Here is a 24,646-nt window from a genome sequence, read left to right on the forward strand (position 1 = left end):
CAGAGATTTTTACCTAGTCTCCTATCAGATGTGGCCATGAAGGAAAATTGAATGGAAAACTTCCCAAGGGAAGTCAAGGGTTCAGTCAGTCACTTCCAGGGTCTTGCCAAAGCTAATCTTCACTATTAGATATGCTACATATTGCTGACTATTCTATATGGATTCCTTTTCTGCTACTTTCAAAATGAGGCATTTTAATTATTATTGTCTGTTTATTCAAATATTGCATGTCAAGTGTGTGTTGGGTGGCTTATTCATAATTTTGTCATAAGTCGTTCAATCACGAAGAGCTACATTCAGGCACGACCAAGAGGAACTCACAGCATCCAAATTATCTGGAATTGTTATTAAATGCAGTAAGAGGATGGGTCTTGAGCAGAGATTGAAACAATACAGTAAGAGGCAGCACTACGAAAGAGGTTGAAAAAGATCTAAGGACCTTCTCTCAGTTCTGAAATCAACTGTGTATGAATCGAGTACATAAAGTAATATAATTTGAAACATGAGTAAAAATAAAAGCAGAAAAAAAGTGCTACAAAACGCACCCAAAAGAATATAAAAATTTCATGAAAGAAAATAAGGCAATATTTTGAAAACTTACCAGACAAGTTTTTCTGTCACAGCATGGTCCTGTACCACAGTCTGCATCTCCAATCAGAAAACATGTTACAGCATCACAGCATTTTTTATGAGAGCATTGCTAAAAAGCAAATGCAATCAATTTAAATAAAAGGAATTTTCAATAAAATAAATCATTTTATTTATTGTCATAATATACTAAAGTATGTCTCTAAGTTAATTACAATCACAGTATAATTTTTACTTCTGTATCTACTTTTAACACCACTTAATATATATACCTAAACATAATATATTTTGATATAGAAAAAAAAGATGGCAATGAAATTATTCATGGTTCCATGCTCAAGGATTTGAACTGTTAAAAATGTAATGCAATTTATTTCAATCTTTGTGTTCATAAATATAGGAATTGTAAATTTTGAGATTTTTTTCACTTACTACATCTTAAGTGGTTACCCATCTTATCAAGTCTCTTCAAGATATCATCCTGTGAATATGTAATAATATTTGGATGTGACAAAATAGAGCTTCTAAATTACAACAGCATATTATCGTTGTAAATGACATTTCAAAGAAAATTTGTCATTTTTTAGTTCTAAGATTGTATATGAAAGATTGATTCTAGAAGTTATTAGGTCAAAGAATTTAAAAATATTAAAGGCTCTTCATAATATACACTATTTCCTTCTTTCTATATAGTTATCTATTCAGTGTAAGAGTGATGTTAAAGAAGACTGATAATATTTTAAAATAAGTAAAGCTGTGACAAAGTGAGAGAGTGGCATGGACATATATACACTACCAAACGTAAAATAGATAGCTAGTGGGAAGCAGCCGCGTAGCACAGGGAGATCAGCTCGGTGCTTTGTGACCACCTAGAGGGGTGGGATAGGGAGTGTGGGAGGGAGGGAGACGCAAGAGGGAAGAGATATGGGGACATATGTATATGTATAACTGATTCACTTTGTTATAAAGCAGAAACTAACACACCATTGTAAAGCAATTATACTCCAATAAAGATGTAAAAAAAAAAATGACATTTTTCTTGGCCTATGGAAATAAAAATAAATAAATAAGTAAAGTGGATAGGCACAAATTACTAAGTGTTTATATCTGTTTCAATTTTATTAGTTTTATTATTAATGTGCTGAACATTTTACATATCTGCACAATCTGATTTATACTTTTATGCATACTTTTTGTTGAAGTAGTCTTCTGTTTATTTCCTTTATTTGTAAGCACTTTTATATTAATGATGTTAACCCCTAGCCACTAATATATTTTACAGTGTTTTACAATTTGTCATGACAGTTTATTTCTATTTTGGCAGTTTTTTTTTTTTTAGTTTTTTGTTATTATGATATTGTGAAATCTGACAACTGCCAACTTTCTTTGGTATTTGTTCTAAAAGTTTATGTATAAAACTTTCCTCCACCCTAACCCAGTAAATATGTGAAGGTACAGTGTGTGTGTAAAAGTTTTGTGTTATATATATACATATATGTGTGTATATATGTATTTTTATTTGACATTAAATATTTTGAATAGTATGTTGTAAAAGTAACTATAATAATGTATCTTTTCCCCCCAAAATTAAATTATCAGTTGTGTTTATAGAATAATAAGTTATTCCTGATAGTTTATTATACCTGGATACTCATATAATGTCCTATATAAAATTAGATATAATGTCTTCAATTACATTAATTGCATATTATTAAAGTATATCCCAAATTCTATTACTATATAACACTTTGTAATATTTACAGGAATCAGATGATATTCTTTCTTTTTTAATTTTCATGTTTCATTATTAAGAAGAATGTGTTATGTTTCACAATATAAATATTTTAATGAAAACTATCAAGAGAATTTAGTGAAGATGGAAGATTAAACACATTAACATTGGGGAAAATAAAACAAAAATCAATGACGTGAAAGGGAAATCTCTAACACCTAGAATCAAAGAGAAAGCCTACTACAGTGCAAAGCATATTTGGACAATACTCAGTGTATAATGGAAACCTAGACTAAATACCAGGCTTAGAAATTGGCCTTTTATGACATGTAGTTTAAAAATGGAATTCCATCATGGGACTGGAAGTGAGGACTTTGTAACATAGGTAACTGTGGTTTATCATTGAGAAATCTGAGAAATCAAAGAACATTCTTTTACTCCTAGTCCAAACATTTTATCAAATGTTTCTTCAATATTTAATATCTTGTAATTTTTATCTCTCTGTTACTTTAATGATATATGTTGAAAAATACTGAAACATTTCTCTATTTCTGGAATAAACACCATAAACATCCTCTTTTTCAGATATTTACTGGTTTTTTGATAATTTTGACTTAGGCATTTTGCAGGTATTTTCCAAAATATAAACCAGTCATTCAAAGTAATGCTAAGCTGACTACAGGAGGAATCAACAACTTTCATTATTTAATTTTATTTCTATATACTTGCAAAGTGCATTGAAAATTGATTTTTTTAAAAAAAAATATGCAACTTACAATAATATCCAAAAACATGAACTACTTAGGGTTAAATTTAAGTAATTACAGACACCTAAATAAATGGAACAATATATACCATGTTCATGGTTTGAAAAACACATTATGTATACTATTCAATTCTCCATAAATTCATCTTTAGATTTTTTTTAAAATTTCAAGTTTTTTTTTTTTTTAGGGGGTGGGTAGAAATGGAAAAGTTGATTTAAAATTTTATATAGAAATATAAAGACCTAAAATACCCAAATCTATCTTGAGAAAGAAGTAACCAAACATGAAGATATATTTTACCTGATTTTGTGCATTAGGATAAGGAGACCTGGTACTGGATAGATATGTAGATTATTGGAACACAAAGTATGTCATGAATTGTTTTTCAGTAAATGTACCAAGGTAATTCAATGGGGGAAGGACAGTCTCTTCAACAAATGGGTCTAGAACAATTGAATATCTTGAGAAAAATATACCTTGATCCTTAACTTACAAAGTGCCACAAATTACTCAAAATGATCATACACATACACATAAAAACTAAAATTTGTAGACTTCTAGAAGAACATTTACAAGGAAGCTTCACAAATTTAGGATAGATAGGCTACAAGTAGCATAATATATCAAAGAAGAAAATTATAAACTGGACTTCATCAAATTAAAAACTTTGACTCTTTGAAAGATATCATTAAGAAAACACAAAGCTAAGCCACATACTGGGAGAAAACCTGGCAAAGGCTTGTGTATAGTTTATATTAAGAATTCCTGTAAGTATATAATAAAAAGACAAACAACCCCATTAAACTTTGCAAAATATTTGAACAGACATTTTAAAAAGGAAACATATGAATGCCCAATAATCACATGAAATACTGTCCCATATAATTAGTCATCAGGAAAATACAAACTAAAACTGCAATGAGATACTAGCACAAACTGAAATGGCTAAAATGGAAAAGACTGGCAGTAACAAAAGTGGCGAGGATTCAGAACAACCGCCACTGTTATACATAGATGGATGGAATGCACAATATTACAACCATTTTGGAAAGCATTTGGACACTTTGTTACAAACTTAATAGTACAATGAATGTGTTGTGACAGAAATTAGAAGTTTAGATATTTATGGGATTGACTTGGATGAGGTAAGGGAAAACTGTCTGTGGTAATGTAAACGTTCTACATATTTTCCACATTTAATCAGGTGTAGCATCACTCAAATTCAAAAACTCAGCAAGTCAGAAAGAAAATATAAATAAGTATAATGAAGGCCACCTAGACACATCATGAGTCTCTGTGCAGACAAGAAAAGACAAGATCACAATGCCTTTGTGGACATAAAGGCAGATAGGTCCTGTGGATCATCTGGCCAGGTATGGTATGCAGAAGCAGACTTGTTCATTAAAGTCTTCAGTGACAGTGAGGGCAAATGGTTTTTGACCACTGTTGTTGAGACCCCTGAAAGGTTCCATCAGTGGGAAGTGATGGTCTTGTGACACGAAACAAAGTTTATTGGGCTTGCTGTTCACCCACCTATACTTTCAAGAAAATAAAAACTACTTCCCTTCTGCTGGTGGCCATAACTATAGATAGAAATGTCCTGGTGATCAAGACCGGTTTAGTCACCCCCAAATTTACTGAGATATGTTCTTACAATGAGTAAGAAAAGAAAGAAATTAGAGATGTGCTTAGGCAAAAGCCTGGTGAAGTCATAAAGTCTCATCCAAATAGCATATTATGGATCCATGTAAGTTTTGCTGGATATGAAGGCTTCAAAGTCACTCAGTCACTTTCAGAACCAACCTCATGCTCTAAGCACCACTGGTCAATGAACACACTGTCTAATGACATGGATGTGGAGAAAGAGAATGTAAAGACCTAACGGGGCTTACTGCAGTAGGTCTTGTTAAAAGATAACCTGAGGCGGGCTTCCCTGGTGGCGCAGTGGTTGGGAGTCCGCCTGCCGATGCAGGGGACGCGGGTTCGTGCCCCGACCCGGGATGATCCCACATGCCGCGGAGCGGCTGGGCCCGTGAGCCATGGCCGCTGGGCCTGCGCGTCCGGAGCCTGTGCTCCGCAACGGGAGAGGCCACAACAGTGAGATGCCCGCGTACCGCAAAAAAAAAAAAAAAAAAGATAACCTGAGGCATATTAAAACTTTTAAGAGTTTATTTGAGCAAAAACTGATTCAAAATGGGCAGCATCCAATTTAACAGTTAGAAAGAAGCTCCACGGGACTTCCCTGGTGGTCCAGTGGTTAAGACTCTGCACTTCCACTGCAGGGGGCACGGGTTTGATCCCTGGTCAGGGGACTAAGATCCTGCATGCCACACGGCATGGCCAGAAAAGAAAAAAAAAGTAAAAAAAAAAAAGAAAGAAACTCTTAAGAGCTGTAAAATATGGAAGACTTTTATAGGCAGAAGGGAGTGGGAACAAGGAAGTTATACTGGCAAAAAGGTGGGCTGATTATTGCAAAGTTACTTTCCTTTAGGGGATGGCAGGGGTCTATCAGGCAGATTACCTAACTAGTGCTGGCCAGGTGATTCCTGATTGACTGGTTTAAGATTCCATTTCTGGAAGAGCCAAAAGTGTAGTTAAGGTACATCTCTCAATTTGGTGATGTGAGGTTTAGCATAAGGGACTCCATTTGGGGCCTGGTGTCTTGTTTTCGTTTTTTTTTTTTTTTGTTTTTTTTAATTAATTAATTAATTTATTTATTTTTGCTGTGTTGGGTCTTCGTTTCTGTGCGAGGGCTTTCTCTAGTTGCGGCAAGCGGGGGCCACTCTTCATCGTGGTGTGCGGGCCTCTCACTGTCGCGGTCTCTCTTGTTGTGGAGCACAGGCTCCAGATGCACAGGCTCAGTAGTTGTGGCTCACAGGCCCAGTTGCTCTGCGGCATGTGGGATCTTCCCAGACCAGGGATCGAGCCTGTGTCCCCTGCAATGGCAGGCAGATTCTCAACCGCTGTGCCACGAGGGATGCCCCTGTTTCTCTTAACAGTCTTTACAGCTATAATAAAACAGTGGCCTATCCAAGATGAATTCTCATTTTCCAATACATACCCTTGAAATCCAGTGGGGCAAGCTACCTCTTCCCTTAGGTCCACTGTCACTCCATCTTGGATTTTAAATGAAGACTTGAGAGTGCCCAGATGATGAAATAGTGACCCAAATCAGATTAATCAGTTCATCCACACAGTGCAAACAGGCTATCAGAGACAACTGAACATACTCTTGTATCGCAGGAATAATCTTTGAAAAACTATTTAGGAACTGGGCAATAAACTACCCAGAATGGACACCTTGGCAAAAGCTAAATGTAATTTCCTGCAGGCCAAGGGACAGAAAAATCAATGGTTCAAGTCTGAGTCCTATGTTCATGTAGACATGGATATTAGGCCAGAGAGAATCTAATGAGGAAATTGTTTGTCTGCCCTTCGGAGAAAGTCTCTCTCACTACTGGGCTACAGAATAGCCATGGTACTTTAAGGTTTGGGCTGTGAGCAGGAATTATTCCTGGACACCATGTATTTACTGTTGGCAGACTATCCTGTCTGACATGATACCATTTGATTGGCATTCACCCCAAATGTTTGGTACCCACTCTGTACACAGATCTTACCTCCTTCAACAATAAACAGGACAAGAATAAAGGGTTTCATCCACATGAAATGAAAGCCATATATACTGGTCAAGATGGATTGGAGAAGTGATGGTAGCCAAGTTGTCAAGCTTTTCATCTATCCTGAGCACAGGCCATTATAGTACCAGGAAGTCCCCAGGGGTGAGATTGAAAGAATATTCTTACTAGATTTGGAAATGCTCTCAAATCACATACATTTCTGGTGGGTTCTTTAGGGCTAACACATACCCGAACAGTCACAAATAATAGATTTATGCTGAAGAGATGATGGGGATAGATATTCTACATAAACGTAACAGTTCTCTTGATTTTAAGGGACGCTCTCAATGTGGAAATGCTACGATTAAGACCGTGGAAGTAGGGACGAGTATATGACTGGAAGCCACATAGCTATCCTGGCCTATCTACATTGTTATTGTGACGCGGCACAAGATACAGTGGGAAGGAGAGGGAGAAAGGAATAGGAAGGGGAAAGGCAGCTGGTCAGAAGATCACTGTCTTGATCACAGACACAGCATATGCAGGGATACTCAGGAAAATCTGTCCTCTTATAATAGCCCTGCCTGGCCAGTAAAAGGTGGCTTATATAAGCGAAACATGGCAGTGGCTCCAATAGCAATGGCAGTTCCAGATATGATGCACAGTTACAGACCGAAGGCACTTGGTGTGTGGTGGTGGAAATTATAGTAAAACCTTTCTTCCGTATCTCACTAGACCCCAAAGATCAAAATCAGCTTGCAAGTTTAGATATTGAAAACAATTTATAACACATCTATGTGTTCTGAGACACTTGCAATCCACTTATAATCCAAGACTGGGCTCCAAAACAAGACCTAGTGTTTCCAGCACTTGGGACCGAGGAAGACAGGCAAATGTGTCTTTTCTACCAGTTACAGTCAAGTGAGAAAAGGAAATCCAGGGCACACAGCCCAGGGCAATGGACAAGGCCAGTCCTCACAAATACAGCATGTTAGCCCCTAATCTCCTCTCGAGGGTATTGTTTGACATTGACTGCAATAGACACCTTTCCAGATATGACACAGCAATTCCTCTGCACAGCAGACATGAATCATACTAATCAAGTACTCCTAAATGGATGATATTTACACATCTAGTCAGGCAACGGTGCCACCTTGAAAGCCAAGGATACTCAGTACTGTGCAATTAGCTGGGGCAGGCCATGGACGTTCTATGGTCCACATCACGCACAAGCAGCTACAAGTAACTTTAGAGCCAGTTAAAATTTCTGCAAATGTGTATGTCTGAGCTTATTAAACAATGAACTACCCTGGCCATTAGTTTGTTTTACGTCTTTTATATATTTTTGTTCTTTTGTTAGTCTCTATCATTGGATAAATTTGTTCTCAGGTCTCAGACGTGATGTATGTTGGTGATAAACTAAGAACTGCCTATACTCCTAAAGTGTTTCAAGGTTGTAAAGTGTTGCAAACGAGAAAAAAAAAAGTACTGTCTGGCTAGAGGAAGTCACAGGTAATTAGAGCCATACATTATAGTACTGAGGTTTAAACAGAAGTGGAAACCATTGTTCCCAGAGTGATTAACAAATCAACAATAATTAAAATAATTTTTGCCACTACTGGCCTTTAGCATATAGCACTGGATACTGCTAGTACTTTTCACTAGCAGTAAAAACTTCCATTCTGGGAAGCTGACGAAGTTCACTTCAATTTCATTAGACAAGACTTGGAGCACCGCTTTACTCTCCTCCCCACAATAATATGTCATCTCAGGATTATACCAAATCTGAAATATTATTATACCAGTGTGAAATATTATTGAATGTATAGGTATTCTGTCAAAATCATAACACTTTTAGAATGGTCTGCAACTGAGAAAATTTGCATCCCATGCTATTTAAGCATATATGACTAAAGACAGACTCTACAATCCAAATAATCCATCTATACTGACTTAGAAAACAAGCAGTTACATTTCAATGGGGGTAGGTGGAGCTCAGCCAGAAGAATCATTGAAAGCAGTCCCGGATAAAAGGGAAAAAAACCCCGGCCACTGGGCACTGTAACTGATTAGGACCCCCTGCAACCGCAGGCATCTCTGATCACCTACACAGCTGATTTCATCCAATGGCCCTAAATTTCCTGATATCCACTGGCTCCTGGAATTTGGAACTAATGAACTTTATCCCATGGTTCAGTGAAGACCTCTTCCTGGGAAAGTTCCACTATAAACAGATTGGCCTCTGACACTGGTAAAGTCCACAAACAGGAAGCTGTACACCCATAAGAAACAGAAATAGCCCACCTACTCCTTTACCTAAACTACTAGGTCACTGAAGGTCCTCTCTATAAGACTTGTCTCATGCCGAAAAAACTTAGTTTACTGAAGAATCAGCATACATCCTAGCCTTCCAGCATATTGGTGATAAATTCCTGATAATTCATACAAGTGAATGCAAATGAAATGACAGACAAATGTGTAAAAGACATGAAAAGACCATTCAACCATAGGAAAACCCAAAGTAAGTAAGATATCCTCAAAGCTATATATACACGTATACCTCATGACACAGCACATTCACTTGTTGGTACACACACACCCTAGCGAAACGCAGGCACATGTGCAGCAGGAAACATGTGCAAGAAAATTCATAAATAAATGAGTCTTTACAGCCATAAATTGAAATAAACTTAAGTTTTCATTTCACAAATAATGCATAAATAAACTGAAATTTTCATAAACTCAATACTAAAAGCAATGAAAACAATTGGAATATAGCTACATTCAAAAGTTGATGGATGTTCCAAGTACAATACTGGGTGAAAGACCAAGCTGCAAATGACACAAATCATATGATTGCCAATTATATAATAGTAGAACACAGTTAATCAAACTATATTGTATAAAGATGGGAAAATAGGAGGTAAAACTAAAACTATGATAAGAAAGTACTGAAATGATACCTTTAAATTCTAAATGATGATTGGGAAAAGGAGGCATATTGAGAGTGGACACACAAAGAAATTCTTTGGCAGAGGTAAGGATTGTTTTGACCTTAGTGCAAAGTATTCAGGTGCTTGTTAAGTATCTATGTATTACACTCTTCATCCATATTTCCTGTATATATTTCATATATATTATATATCACAGTGAAATAATGGAATGGTATAAATATTTACTGCTAAACAAAAGTGGGCAGAGTTTACTATAGAGAGAACTGTACTAAAATATATTTTAAAGAAAATTATAATTAAATGGGAGATTATTTCTGAAAGAAACTTCGACATACAAAAACACTGATAAAAAGGAATGGAAGGTAAAATAAAGCAACTATTTTCTGAATAAATTCTTCATAGTACTTTCTAAAGTAAAGAAATGAAATATTTTACAAGAGTATTTTACAAGAAAGTTAATTGGGTTGTAAACACTGTGATCTGGGAAGAAGGTGGTCCAGATAGATGTTTACCATTAAACATCTATGGTAAAAATACAAAGATAATCACTAAAGGAAAATGAACAGTACATATAGACTAAATCACTAAAAGAAATACTGGAAGAAAGGAAAACAAAATAAACAGATTCAACTGTACTACTTCACTTAGAGAATAGCCAAAACGGGAGAGTGCTTTATTTTTAATACAATTAGAACGAATGTGGCAAATTGAATATAGAAAATATAAAAATTTTGAGACAACTAAAATTATAAAAATATGCAATCTAGAGGAGCATAAGAAAATTAAATGTAATGAGGTATCCTGGAAAAGATCCTGGGACAGAAAAATGCCATTAGGTAAAAACAAAGGAAATCTGAATAAACTATGGACTTTAGTTAATTTAAAAATATGTAAAAGTATTAATCACAATAATATTTGAGTTAATCTTATAAATCAAGAACAGACTGAATTATAAATTAAAACCTAAGGTAAATACTGAACTTAATAGTAAAGAAAACCTAAATGAGAAGAGAGAAATATCAGGGAAATACTAATTTAAGGAAGCTAGTGTGTGCATAGATATAGACATAAAATATGTATACAGATATACAGATATATACCAGACCAAATAGACATGAAAACAGAAATCAACATTAGAAATAAAGAGATTCAGTATTTGAAGGTAAAGTATTAAATTTCTAGGAAGGTACAACAATTGTAAATAAATTTACACCATATAAAAGAAATACAAAATATATAAAATATGAATTGAGTAAATGATAATGAGAATTAGGCAAATCCAACTGTATAGTTGGAGATATCAATATTATTTCTCGAGTGCTGAAAGTTCAGGCAAACAAAATTAGTAAAAATATACAGAAGATTTGAGTCATTCACTTAAAAATTATAATGCAATCAGATTATACAGATTTTAGCTCCTAACAATTAGAGCTTACATCTCAGCAAGCAAATATGAAACATTAAAATAATCACCACACGAGTATATGAAGGCAACAACAACAAAATGCAATGATTAGCTATCTTACCAATCACAAATGAAAAACAAGAAGACAAATAGCAAAAAGCTAAATATAACAACAAACCAAGGATTGTGATTAATCCAATTCTGCAAAACCAAGTTAAAATAAATGAGGCTGTATACATGCAAGAACTGAAAGTAGGAGATGAGGAGGTGAACAACAGCATACATTTAATAACTCAGTGATCCAATTCAGGCACTTTGGAGGAATTCAGGGATGATTTAGGTGATAATTATACTACTGTTGGAACTGATGTTTATGATACAGAAAGGTGGGCAATGTTTACACAACAAGGAAAATCTACTTCTTTAACCACACTGCACTTACCCCAAACTTAAATTCTTCAAATGTTTCAAATTCAGGATGAGCCAGTTATCACATGCCTTATATCTCCCCATCTTAGCTATTTGATAAAATGGTGCAACATTAAAAAAAAAAGTCCTTCCACTTATATCACAACTATATTTATAAGACTACAGAAACAAATCTTTAGATAAGCTATTAATGTTTCTCACCAACCTCTGGCCCACCACAATCACATTGCTCTGGCGGTTCCAGAACTCCATTGCCACAAACTGAAACTCTTCCTTGTGGAACCACTTTTGAAACTGTTCGATTCTGAAGACATTCAAATTCAGGCTGTGAAGCTGTATGTTTGAATTCATCCATGCTGCAACTGCTAAAAAACTTTACACCACGGGAACGTCTGAAATTAAATTATATTCCTCAGTTAAAAGGAATAAAATCAGTATCAAAGTAATACTCCTTCAATAACGTACTATGAATTCTGTACTACTTCACTTAGAGAATAGCCAAAACGGGAGAGTGCTTTATTTTTAATACAATTAGTAATGCAAGAATAAGTTCGTTTCTATTATAATTCAATATAACAGACATCCAATAAGTAGAGGATGTTAAGGTTACATGATTTAGAATATATTAAACAAAACAGTGCTTGGCACACAAAAAGCTCGTTTAAGTATGTCTTACTATTTACTATTTTCATTATTATTGACAACACCATCATAATTATAATAATTATAATTTAATAATTATAAGTATATTCATGTATATTAATTATTATTATATATTATATTAATATATAATAATATATTATAATATATTAAATATTATTAATATATTAATAATATAATAATAATTATGATGGTGTTTAAGAAAATGAAACATACTAGGAATATGGGAAAATGAAGGAATAAACAATGGTGGACTGTGTTAATTAAAAGTCAGAATTATTTGTACTTTGGTAACAAAATTAATTAATTAAAATATCTCAACACTGAGTATATAGAATGTATAAACCCTAGATTCTTTTTATTTTGATATTTTTATATTTCTAAGTGTACTGTTTAATGGGCTTTTGTTTAAATTTGTAACAATCTCTGTGAGATTAGAGAAATGATACAAAAGTACGAAAACCAAATTTTGTTTCCTGAAATGGTTCAGTAAGTTGCCAACGGGAGATCCTGATTACTCTCAATATTTTAATGTATAACTCTTACATAGTAATGAATTCTCTGAAATCACACCTTCAATATCAGGAAATAATGATATGGTGCTAAAATCTAATCCTCACATCACATTCAAATTTCCCCTTCATCACAGTATTGGCACTTTATAGCAAAAGGATCCAGTTCAAACTCAACCACTGCATTTAGTTCTCATGTCTCCTTAGCTTAGTTGATTACAATTTTTGTTGAATTTCATGACAGTGAAACGTTTTATAATTACAGGCTGGTTATTTGGTAAAATGTCCCTCAATTTGGGTTTATGAAATGTTTCCCCATAGTTAGACTGAGGTTATGCATCTTGGTAACCTCATCACGGAAGTGTTGTTGACTCTGTCTGCTCCATTGCATCCTAACAGATAGCACATGATTTCAACTTGTTATGTTTTTGGTAAAAGTCACTTTGATCAGTTGATTAAGGTGTGTCTGCCAGTCTTCACTCTAACATTTCTTTCCTTTCTTATCACTTAATAATTATTTGAAGAGAAGTTTTATGTAAAATCTCATTTCTAATCACATTTTCAATTCATTCATCTATTTACATGAATATGGAATCATATCTTCCTATTACACTCAGTGGGTTATAATCCATTACGAACATTACAAATGACTTTCAAATTGTCCCAGATTTGCCTATGGGGAGCCCCTTTCAAACTGCTTTGTGTCCCTGTGACAAATCTCCATACTCCTTTGAACGCCTCCTTATACTCTGACACAAATGTTCCAGGCTTGTTTGCTTTTGTCTGTCTTAGCCCTGGAATCAGGTATATGATGTCTCCAACTTTGTTCTTCTTTCTCAAGATTGCTATGGCTATTCAGGGTCTTTTGCTATCAAGAACTGCCTGTTTGTTATAGCTCCATGAAACCCAGGAACACAAGCTCCCCTGCCACTAGGGCTACATGATCAACAGGTGTCTCCAAGGCAGCAGCCACAAAAAATAGTGCACCAGGCACCTGTAGAAGCTCCTCTATGGAAGACACTGGCACTCTAGGGTACAGCAGATAGAGAGTCCAGTGATAGCACTCGCCCTCTGCAGTCTCTGGAAAGGATCACAGTCAGTTGTTGGATTTGTGTTTAACTAGAAACCTGATTCTCATGCAGCAGTTATGAAGGTAAGCTAAAAGACTTCTTTCACAGGAAGACTGCAATTCTGGTTCTAGGGTCTGTTTGTTGTGCCATGCAGGTGGCAACCAGCTGAAACTTTCTCTGTGGGTTACCATCCTGTGGTACCCACAAGCATAAGTCCTGCTGGCCACCCGAGCCAGGTGGTCTACACATGTTCCCTGGCAGCAGCAACAAAATTCAGGGCACCAGACAAGGTTGTAAGGTCCTTTCTGAGAGACGCCGAGGAGCTGGAGCAAGGAAGGGGGAGGGTGAACAGTTATGCCCACTGGCCTCTGCTTGTTGAGAGAATCACCGTTGGCCCCAAGATGTGAGTCAGTCAGCATGCCCCTCAGGCAGAAGCTCCTGGACAAGTAAATGGGCCACTTTCACAGAAAATCTGGGGTGTGTTTCAGTCTGCTACCCATGCAGTGCCCTGGCGTGACAGCTCGCCATGAACTACCTCTCCAATCGTTACTGTTACAGTCCCAGGGGACCCAGGAACGCAAGTCCCTCTGGGCGCCAGAGCCGGGCCATCAGGGGGTGTCTCCTGGGCAGCAGCCACAGAAACTAAAGCAGCAGAAGCCTGTACAAACTCCCCTCCTGGAGACACTGGTTCTCTGGAACATGGCAGATGGAGGCCTTGAAGATAGTTCCCATCCTCCAAGCCCTCTGAAAAAGATTACAGTATGACTTTAGACATGGGTTTCATTAGAAGCCTGCCCCTCAGGCCACAGCTATGAAGATAAGCTAATAGGCCTCTTTCACAGAAAGATTGGGTTCCTAGGACTGTGGCCTCTCACTGCGACCTGGGGGTCATAGCTGTTTAAGAAAACTTGTTCCATTGTTTACAGTTTTGTGGGACCTGTGAGCTTAAACCCAGCTGGCCACCAGAGCCCAGTGATCTAGAGGTGGCAACCTGTGGGTGGCAACTGCAAAAACTGGGGTGCCAGGGGACGGTGCAAGCTCCTTTCCAGGAGAATCCAGAAAGCTGTAGCGAGGTAGAGGGAGAACACAAAGGTGGCATCCACCAGCCTCCATCCCCAGAGAGTACCTTAGCAGGCTTCTAGATGTGTGTTCAATTAGAGGCCTGACCTTCCAGCCAACACGTTAATATGAGAAAATAAGCCTCTTTGGCATAAAGACTGGGTGCCTCTCAATAGGCCACAGAGGTGGCAAGTGAGTTCAAAAGTTTTAAGATCTCTTTCTTGGTTCACTATAGCCTTATTTGGCTCACATGTGCAAGTCCAATTGTCTTTCACAGCTAGATGTTTGGGGGTTCATCTCTCAGTTGCAGGTCTTACCGGTTAGGGTGTCCAATAAGCGTTCAAATCCTTCACCCCTCAGAGAGAATCTCTAGGTTTGAGTTCCCTCCCAATTGTGGGACACCTTGCTGGGGTTAGGAATTATGGTGAGATTGGTTCTTAGCCTTTCCTACCCTCTTTGATGTCGTTTCTTCTCGTTTGCCCTCTGTGTAGGTGTCTTGTGTGTGTGTGTGTGTGTGTGTGTGTGTGTGTGTGTGTGTGTGTATGTAGGTGTCTTGAGCATGCTTTCTGGTTTTTTTCTGAGGAAATTGTTCCATGCGTAGCCATAGAGTTGGCTTGTCTGAGGGTGGACAGAAGTTCAAGTTCTTCCTAACTCACCATCTTGAACCAGAACCTCTATAAATAATTCTTGACATCTCTCTTCCTCTCAGTCTTATGAAACTGCTGTAGATTATTATGAGAATCATTATTTACCAAATACTGTTGCCAAAGTGCTCCAGGTCTCTGCTCAAAACCTGCCAACGTGCACATTTATCAGGAGTTAACATAAATCTTTAAGGCAAAGGGTCCAGAGATAAGAAAGGAAGCTACAAACAAACAAACAGATGGAACCAGCTGGGGCCAAGATGGCGAGGAATCTGACCTCCAACAGACCCTGAGTCTCATTATACACTGATTTTACTATATTAGTTTATTAAATGACACACCTACCAGTGCCTATAAATGGCCACTAAGGAACAAAAAGGATTAATAAAAGGGGGCACCCCACTCCCTCAAAATAGCCCTGCCTCTGCCCTTGTAGACTAATGCATATGCCTCCGCATTAGCCTCACTCTTCCAACCTTTGTCCTTACTCTTTAAAAGTAAATCCCTCTCACCACACGGGTGAGAAGTTGATCTGTGAACTTAGCTCCTGCTTCTCCATTCCTTGCCCACTGAGGAGAGCTTGTGCTGTGTCGATGGATCTCAGCTTCGGTTTCGTTACTCTGTTTCTTGAATAAAACAAAAAAAGAACTCTCCCCTGCCCAGGCAGAGAGCCTAGGGTCTATAGGACTTAATTCAGTAACAATATTACTATATTGCTATTCTTTCTGATATATTTAACATTCATGTTACAAAATATATTATCCATACTGCATAAATCAATTAAAATGTGTTTTTTAAAATTTATCATAAAATCCCAATTTCCACATCATGATTGCTTGCTCAGGCTCTTTCCTACATTTCCTAGTACCTCCTGGACTTCTTCCTCTGACTCATGGTTCCTTAGCCTCTTTGTATTTTACTTTCCTTTTTTGTTTTTTTAAATGTCTATGCCTTTAACATTCTTCCTTATAGTTTCAGCCATTTCTTTTGTTTCTTTGTTTTATCCCTCCCCCAAGCCCTTTTTTCCAGTCTTTTGAGCTCTTAAAATTTTTTGCTATCCAAGTATCGCTTCACTTGCTTTCCCTGAAAAGTTTTCAACAAGTTCTTCACATGACTAGATTTATTTCTTCTCTTTCAGGTCCTAACATAAGTTTTGCCTCATAGAAAACTTCCTAGACCACTTTATCAGAAAGTTTCTCCTCCCCATGTATTCCCTATTTATTTCCCTCCTGGCACTTATCATAAGCTGTTTAAATCTTCTTTATTCTTATTTCAACTGTTTAAGTTTCTGCCCTGATGGACTAATATAAGGTATATAGCTTTTTTCTATCTCGCTAATCATTTATATGACAAACACAATACTTGTGACACAGTACATACTTAAAAATTTTTTTGATATAATGAATGAATTTCACCTCAAGGTTCTAGCACTCCACACAAAGTCATCATCAATGACTCGATACGATAGCACTGAATATAGAACTATGAAGGACATTTTCTACAATATCCAATACTCATTCCCTTTAATAAGCTTTAAAATAACTTGTACGTATTTAATAAAAATATTCTTATTCAAGTTATATTGAGAGAAATTATTCATCAAGAAATGTAAGAAACACCTCCCAAAAGAAGACAAAGATTTGATAAAAATAACATCTTACATTGCTTCAGGATTCATTATGCATGTAGTTCCTGGACAGTAACAACTGTAGATGTCATTATTATATGTTAATCCCAGGTTAATTCCAAGCAACTGTGCCAAAACAACTGAAAATGCCTCTAAGGTTATCATCTTTGGATACTAAATAGAAATGAAAAACAGAATGGTTGCTTAAGTTATTTTTTCAACCCTTGGTCTTTTCATGTAATTGTGGCCATATTACCTAAATGCAAATACTAATTTAATAAACTAGTATACCAAAGATCTTAAGATTTTCTTAAGAGCATTTTACAAAGTTAAATTTTGTTATTCTTTTTGAGTAATAGTACTTTCAACCCAAATGGCATTGACAAATAACAAAATAAGATTAATCATATGCTTTCATGACACATTACTGATTTAATTCTAATAAACTTAAAAAAATACTACGAGAAGATTAATCATTGTTTCAGTAACTATATCACTTTTAATGTTAACACTGAAAAATACACAGATTCTTAAGGGTTTAACTGACAATCAGTTTTGATGTCAAAAATAGTTTTAGGAGAGAAAATCAAACATTTTCTTTCTAAAGGCAGAATACTTGTATTAAAAAACTAAAAATTCATAAGTAGTGATATAAGCAACACACAAAGCCCTGGTTGGTAATCAATGATGTTTTTAACTATCTCCATAGTTTTGCCTTTTCCAGAATGTCATAGAGTTGGAATAATACAGTGTGTGGCCCTTTAAAACTGGCTTCTTTCACTAACCACTTTACTTTTAAAATTCCTCCACATCTTTTAATTGCATGATGGCTAATTTTTAAAATACTGAATAATATTCCGTTTTATGGATTAACTCCAGTTTCTCTATCCATTCACCAATTAACAGACATCTTGTGTGATTTCAATTTTTGGCAATTATAAATAAAGTCGCTATACATAATCACGTCTGAGGATTCTGTGGATGTAAGTTTCCAACTAATTTTTGTAAATGGTATAGAGGACAGCTGCTGGATCATATGGTAAGGCAATACTGAAGTTTATAATAAATTGCCAAATTGTCTACCACAGTGGCTGTACCATTTTGTATTCCCATCAACATGAATGCGACTACCTGTTGCTCCAAATCCTCACAATATTTGGTATCGTTAGTTTTGCATGCAAGTACAAAGCTGAATAAGAATGGCAGGTTACATTCCTGCCTTGTTCCGAATCTTAGTAGGAAGCATTTCATTTCTAAACATTAAGTTTGATGTAAGCTGTATTGTTTTTGCAGACAGTCTTTCTGAAGTTGAGGAAGTTGCTTCTATTGCCACTTTGGTGAGTTTAATCATAAATTGTGTTGGAATTGTCAAATGTGTTTTCTACATCTATCAATATAATCAAATATTTTCCATTTTAGCTTATTGATAGGATCAATTAAATTAATTGATTTTTACATGATTATCCAGCCCTAAATATCTGAAAAATTCCAGATATAAATATCAATAGGGAGATATAAAATATTATAAAAAGAAATTCTGTGGTAAAGTAAAATCAATAAACAAACATTTACTGGAGGTCTTCAAAAGTAGACTTGGTCAGGCAGAAGAAAAATCAGAAATGAAGACAGGTCATTTGAAATCACTTTTTCATGGGAGCAAAAACAAAAAACAAAAACAAAATGTAGAAAAAGAGACGAACTTATGGACTCTAACAAATAGAGCAATACATGCATTATGGGTGTCTCAGAAAGAGAAGAGAGAAAAGAAAGGGACAGAGGGCTTATCTGAGGAAATCACTGACACAAACTTTAGAAATCTGAAGACATGCAGATTCAAGAAACTCAATGACCCCTAACTAGGAAAATCAAAAGAGACCTATGGAGAAACGTATTGTAATAAAACCACTATAAGTCAAAGACAAAGGGATAGATCTTGAAATCAACAAGAGAAAATGAATTGTCAGTTATCAGGGAGGTCTCAAGGTTATTATCGGATTTCTTAGCTGAAACATTACAGCCCAGAGGTATTGGGAAAAATACATTCAAAGTGCTGAAAGAAAGAATCTGTCAATCGACAATACTGTATCCAGTAAAACTGTCCTTCAAAAAACAATGAAGACTTTTCCAGGCAAGCTGTGGGGGTTTATTACCAACTGACCTGATGTATAAGAAATGAGAAAGGGTGGCCTTCAAGGTTAAAAGAAAGGATGCTCGATAGCAACATAAGGCCAAAAGAAAATTATAAAATCCTCTAAAGAAGGTCAGTACATGGATAAATATATTAGCTTATATCTTCATAATTTTGGTGCACATATGCACTTTTAACTCCTGTATAGAATTTAAATGGCAGAACTAATATCTATGCAATAACATAAAGAGAAGGATAGAACTGTAAAGGAATAGAGTATATGTATGTAATTGAAGTGAAGCTGTTATCAGTTTTTCAGTTTAAAATTATAAAATTGAGATATTCTTAGTAATTGCATAACTAACCATAACCAAAATACCTACAATATACACAAAAGGAAAAGACAAGGGAACCAATGCATTTCACAATTAAAAAAATCAATGTAACACAAAGTAAGGCAGAAAGAGAAGATGAAAGGGACAAAAAGCTACAAGATATAAAGAAAAAAATTAACAAAACGGCAAAAGTTCTTCCTATTAGCAATTAATTTAAATGTAAATGAATTAAACTCCTGAATTAAAAGACATGTATATGCTAAATAGATTAAAAAACAGGATTCAACTATGTCACTTTAGATCTGAAGACTCACACAGGTTGAAAGGTTGTGGATGAAAAAGATATTCCATGCAAATAGTAACCAAAAGAGGGCTGGGCATGGCTATACTAATATCAAACAAAATATACTTTAAATTCAAGACTGTTAAAAGAGACCAGGAAGAACATTTCATAATGATAAAAGGGTCACTTCACCAAGAAGATACATCATTTAATATTTATGCACCAAACATTACAGCACTAAATATACGAAGCACCTCTTGACCAAACTGAAAGGCTAAATGGACAGCAACATAATAGACTTTAATACTTCACTTTGAATAGTGGACAGAACAATCTGACAAAAGATATTACATAAATAATGGACAACAGGATAGACTGACTGGTCTTAACTGACATGTGGAACATCCCATCCAACAACAGCAGAACTCATGTTCTTCTCAAGTGCACACAGAAATGTCTTTAAGGTAGACCACTTGTTAGGATACAGAACAAGTCTGTCAACTTTAAAATATTGATTTTATACAAAGTATATTTTTCTGATCCTGATGGAATGAAACTACAAATTAGTAAGAAAAGTAGAACTTGAAAATCTGCAAATTTGTGGGACTCCAACAACACACCATTAAACACCAGTGATTCCAAAGAAGAAATCACAAAGCAAAGTTACAAAATATGCTGAGAAAAAAGAAAATGAAAATACAATATATCCAAACTTATGGGATCCAGTAAAAGCTCTGTTAAGAGGGAAGTTTATGGCAGTAAACAAATACATTAAAAAAGAAGAAATATCTCAAATGAAAAAACATCAGAGAACTAGAAAAATAGGAACAAACTGAACTCAGAAAGATAGAAACCCAGACAGAAAGGAAGAAATAATAAAGCTCAAAGCAGGGATAAATAGAATTAGAGAAGAGAAAAAAAAATTAATGTAACAAAAAGTTAATTCTTTGAAAACATCAGCATAATTGGCAAACTCTTAGCTAGATTAACTGAGAAAATAAGAGATAAGGCTCACATGACTAAAATAAAAAACAAAAAAGCATACACAAGTCAATACCCTTTTTATGATTAAAAATCCTCAACAAACTAGGAATGTAAGAAAACAACCTCGGGACTTCCCTGGTGGCACAGTGGTTAAGAATCAAGCCCTGGTCTGGGAAGATTCCACATGCTACGGAACAAATAAGTCCATTTGCCACAACTACTGAGCCTGCACTCTGGAGCCCACGAGCCACAACTACTGAGCCTGTGTGTCACAACTGCTGAAGCCCATGCACCTACAGCCCATACTCCACAACAAAAGAAGCCACTGCAATGAGAAGCCCGCAAACCGCAATGAAGTGTAACCCCTGCTTGCTGCAACTAGAGAAGCCTGCGTGCAGCAACAAAGACCCAATGCAGCCAAAAATAAATAAATTAATTTTAAAAAAAAGAAAACAACTTCCACATAACACAGAGCATGGAGAAAAGAACATAACTAACATTACACTCAATGGTGAAATCCTGAATGTTTTTCTTCTAATATTATGAGCAAGGTAGGGTACTCACTCTTGCCACATCTGTTTAATATAGTATAGGAAGATCAAACCAGAGCAATTAAGCAATAAAATAAATGAAAGGCTTCTATCTTGGAAAGAAGAAAGTAAAATTATTTCCATTTGCAGATGATATGGTCCCATATGTAGAAATCCACAAATATTCCTCATAAAAGAAACTGTGAGAACTAATAAATGAATTCAGCAAAGTTGCAGGATACAAAATCAGCACAATTGATTGTTTCTATACATTAATAATGAACAATCTTAAAAAATATAACAAAATGATTTCAGTTACAATAACATTAAAAAGAGCAAAACACTTAGGATTGAACCTATCTAATGAGATGAAATACTTGCACGTAGACACTGCAAAACATGGCTGAAAGTAAGTACAGAAGACACAAATAAGTGGAAAGACATTCCACGATCATGGTCTGAAAGGCTTAACATTGTTAAGATGTCATTACCACCCAAAGCAATCTGTAGATTCAATGAAATCCCTACCACAATCCCAATAGCATTTGGGAGGCAAGAATAGAAACAAATAATCTCAAAATTCATATGGAATCTCAAGGGACATGAATATACATAAATTTTTTGAAAAAGAAGAACAAAGTTGGAAGACTCAGATTTCCTGATTTTAAAACATATTACAAAGCTCTAGTAATCATAAGAGTGTGGTATTGGCATAAAGATATATAAATTGAATACAATAGAGAGCCTATAAATAAAACATCATGTATATGGTCAAATGACCTATGACAAGGGTGCCAAGACCACAAAATGGGGAAAAGGACAGTTTCTTCAACAAGAATACTCAATGGAGAAAAGAATGTCTCTTCAAGAAATGGTGATGGCAAAATTAAGTATCCACATACAAAAGAAAGAGTAGGACCCTTATATTACACCATATACAAAAATTAACTCAAAATGGTATAAAGATCTAAATGTAAGACAGCAAACTGTGAAACTCCTGGAGGAAAACATGGGGAAAAACTTCACAATATTGGGTTTGACGAAGATTTTGTGGATACGATGCAAAAATCACTGACCTCAGGGGCAGAAATAGACAAACAGGACTAAGCCAAACTTAAACCTTTGTTCTTCAAAAGGCACAATCAACAGAATGTAAAGGCAATCTACAGAAGGGAAGAAAATATTTGCCAATCATTCATCTGATAAGGGGTTACTATTCAAAGTATAAGAACTCCTATATTATCAAAGATTAGCAAACTGAATTCAACAATGCATTAAAAAAAATCATACACCATGATCAAGTAGGATTTATCCCAGGGGTGAAAGGATGGTTCAATATCCACACATCAACCCATGTGATACACCACTTTAAAAATTTCAAAAAGAAAAATGATACAATCCTCTCAACAGAGGCAGAAAAAGCCTTTGACAAAATTTAACATCCATTTATGATAAAAACTCACCACAAAGTGGGTATACAGGGACCATATCTCAAAATAATAAAGGCCATATATGACATGCCCACAGCTCAGTTGTGAAAATCTGGAAGTATTTCCTTTAAGATCAGGAATGGGATAAGGATGCCCACTCTTACTACGTTTACTCAACATAGTATTGAAAGTCCTTGCCACAGCAATCAGACAAGAAAAAGAAATTTAAAAATCCAAATTTGAAGGGAAGAAGTAAAATGGTCACACTGTTTGCAGGTGACATGATACTATATAGACAGAATCCTGAAGACAGACCCCCAAAATTACTAGAGGTCACCAATGAACATGCTTAAGTTGCCAGATAAAAATTAATTTACAGAACTATGTTGCATTTCTATAAACTAACAACAAATTATCTGAAAGAGAAATTAAGAAAAACATCCCACTTACAATCACATCACAAAGATTAAAATATCTATGAATAAATCTAGCTAAGGAGAAAAATGACCTATCCTTGGAAAACCATGACACTGATGAAAGAAACTGAATACAGCTCAAATAGATTAAATTATATACTGTATTTAAAGATTTGAAGAATGAATATTGTTAAAATAACCATATAGCACAAGACAGTACAGATTCACTGCAATTCCTATCAAAATACCAATGGCATTTTTTACAGAACCAGAGTAAACAATTCCAAAATGATTATGGAAACACAAGATCCTGAATAGCCAAAACAATCTTAAGAAAGAAGAAAGTTAGAAGTACCACACTGCCTGATTTTAAACTTTACTACAAAGCTAAAGTAATCAAAACAGTATGGTACTGGGACAAAAACAGACCAATAGTTCACTGGCATAGAATAGAATAGAGAGCTCAGAAATGAACCCACAATTATATGGGCAATTAATCTCTGGTAAAGGAGGCAAGAATATATAATAGGGAAAAGACAGCGTCTTCAAGAAATAATGTTGGGAAAACTGGACAGCTACATGCAAACAAATCAAACTGGACTACTCTCTTACATCCTGCACAAAAATAAATTCAAAACAGTTTAAAGACTTGAATGTAACACCTGAAAACATAAAACTTCTGGAAGAACACACAGGCAATAAGCTCTCTGACATCTTAGTAACTTTTTGTATTTGTCTCCTCTGACAAGAAAAACAAAGGGGAAAAATAAACAAATTAGACTACACCACACTTAAAAAGCTTCTGCAGAGTAAAGAAAACTATTAACCAAACTAACAGGACACCTACTGAATGGGAGGAGATAATTGCAAATGATATAGCTGATTAGGGGTTAATATTAAAATTACACAAAGAACACACACAACTCAACACTGAAAAAACCAACCCAATTAAAATATGAGCAGAGGATCTGAATAGATATTTTTCCAGAGAAGACATACATATGGCCAATAGGCACATGAAAACATTCCTAAACATCACTAATCATCAGGGAAATGCAAATCGAAACCGGAATGAGATACCATCTCACACGTGAGAGAACTGCCATTATCAAATAAAAACAACCCACAACTATTGTTGAGGATGTGGAGAAAAGGGAATTCTTGTGCACTCCTTGTGGGAATGTCAGTTCACACTGCCACTATGGAAAACAGTACAGAGATTCCTCAAAAAATTAAAAATAAAATTACCATATGATTCAACAATTCCACTCCTTGGTATTCACCATAAGAAAACAAAAGCACTAAAGGAAAAAATATATGCACCCCTATGTTCATTGCAGAATTATTTATGATAGTCAAGGTATGGAAGCAACCTAAGTGTCCATCAATAAAAGAATGGATAAAGAATAAATATATGTACACACACACACACACACACACACACACACACACTGGAATACTACACAGCCATAA

At 35.5% G+C, this 24,646-nt stretch overlaps 1 protein-coding gene across 1 annotated transcript in view; it reads right to left on the reverse strand.

The window, feature by feature from the left end:
* Nucleotides 1–24,646, reverse strand: part of LOC116746884 (A disintegrin and metallopeptidase domain 3-like) — a 92,865-nt gene that overhangs the window by 13,927 nt on the left and 54,292 nt on the right. The window contains exons 11-13 of the mRNA XM_032618653.1: nt 17,102–17,241; nt 11,701–11,887; nt 602–700 (exon numbers count right to left, since the gene is read on the reverse strand). Coding sequence (XP_032474544.1) covers nt 602–700; nt 11,701–11,887; nt 17,102–17,241 — 426 coding nt within the window. The remainder of the gene's footprint in view (nt 1–601; nt 701–11,700; nt 11,888–17,101; nt 17,242–24,646) is intronic.

This window comes from Phocoena sinus, chromosome 21, assembly GCF_008692025.1.
Source record: "Phocoena sinus isolate mPhoSin1 chromosome 21, mPhoSin1.pri, whole genome shotgun sequence".
NCBI classification, from domain to species: domain Eukaryota; kingdom Metazoa; phylum Chordata; class Mammalia; order Artiodactyla; family Phocoenidae; genus Phocoena; species Phocoena sinus.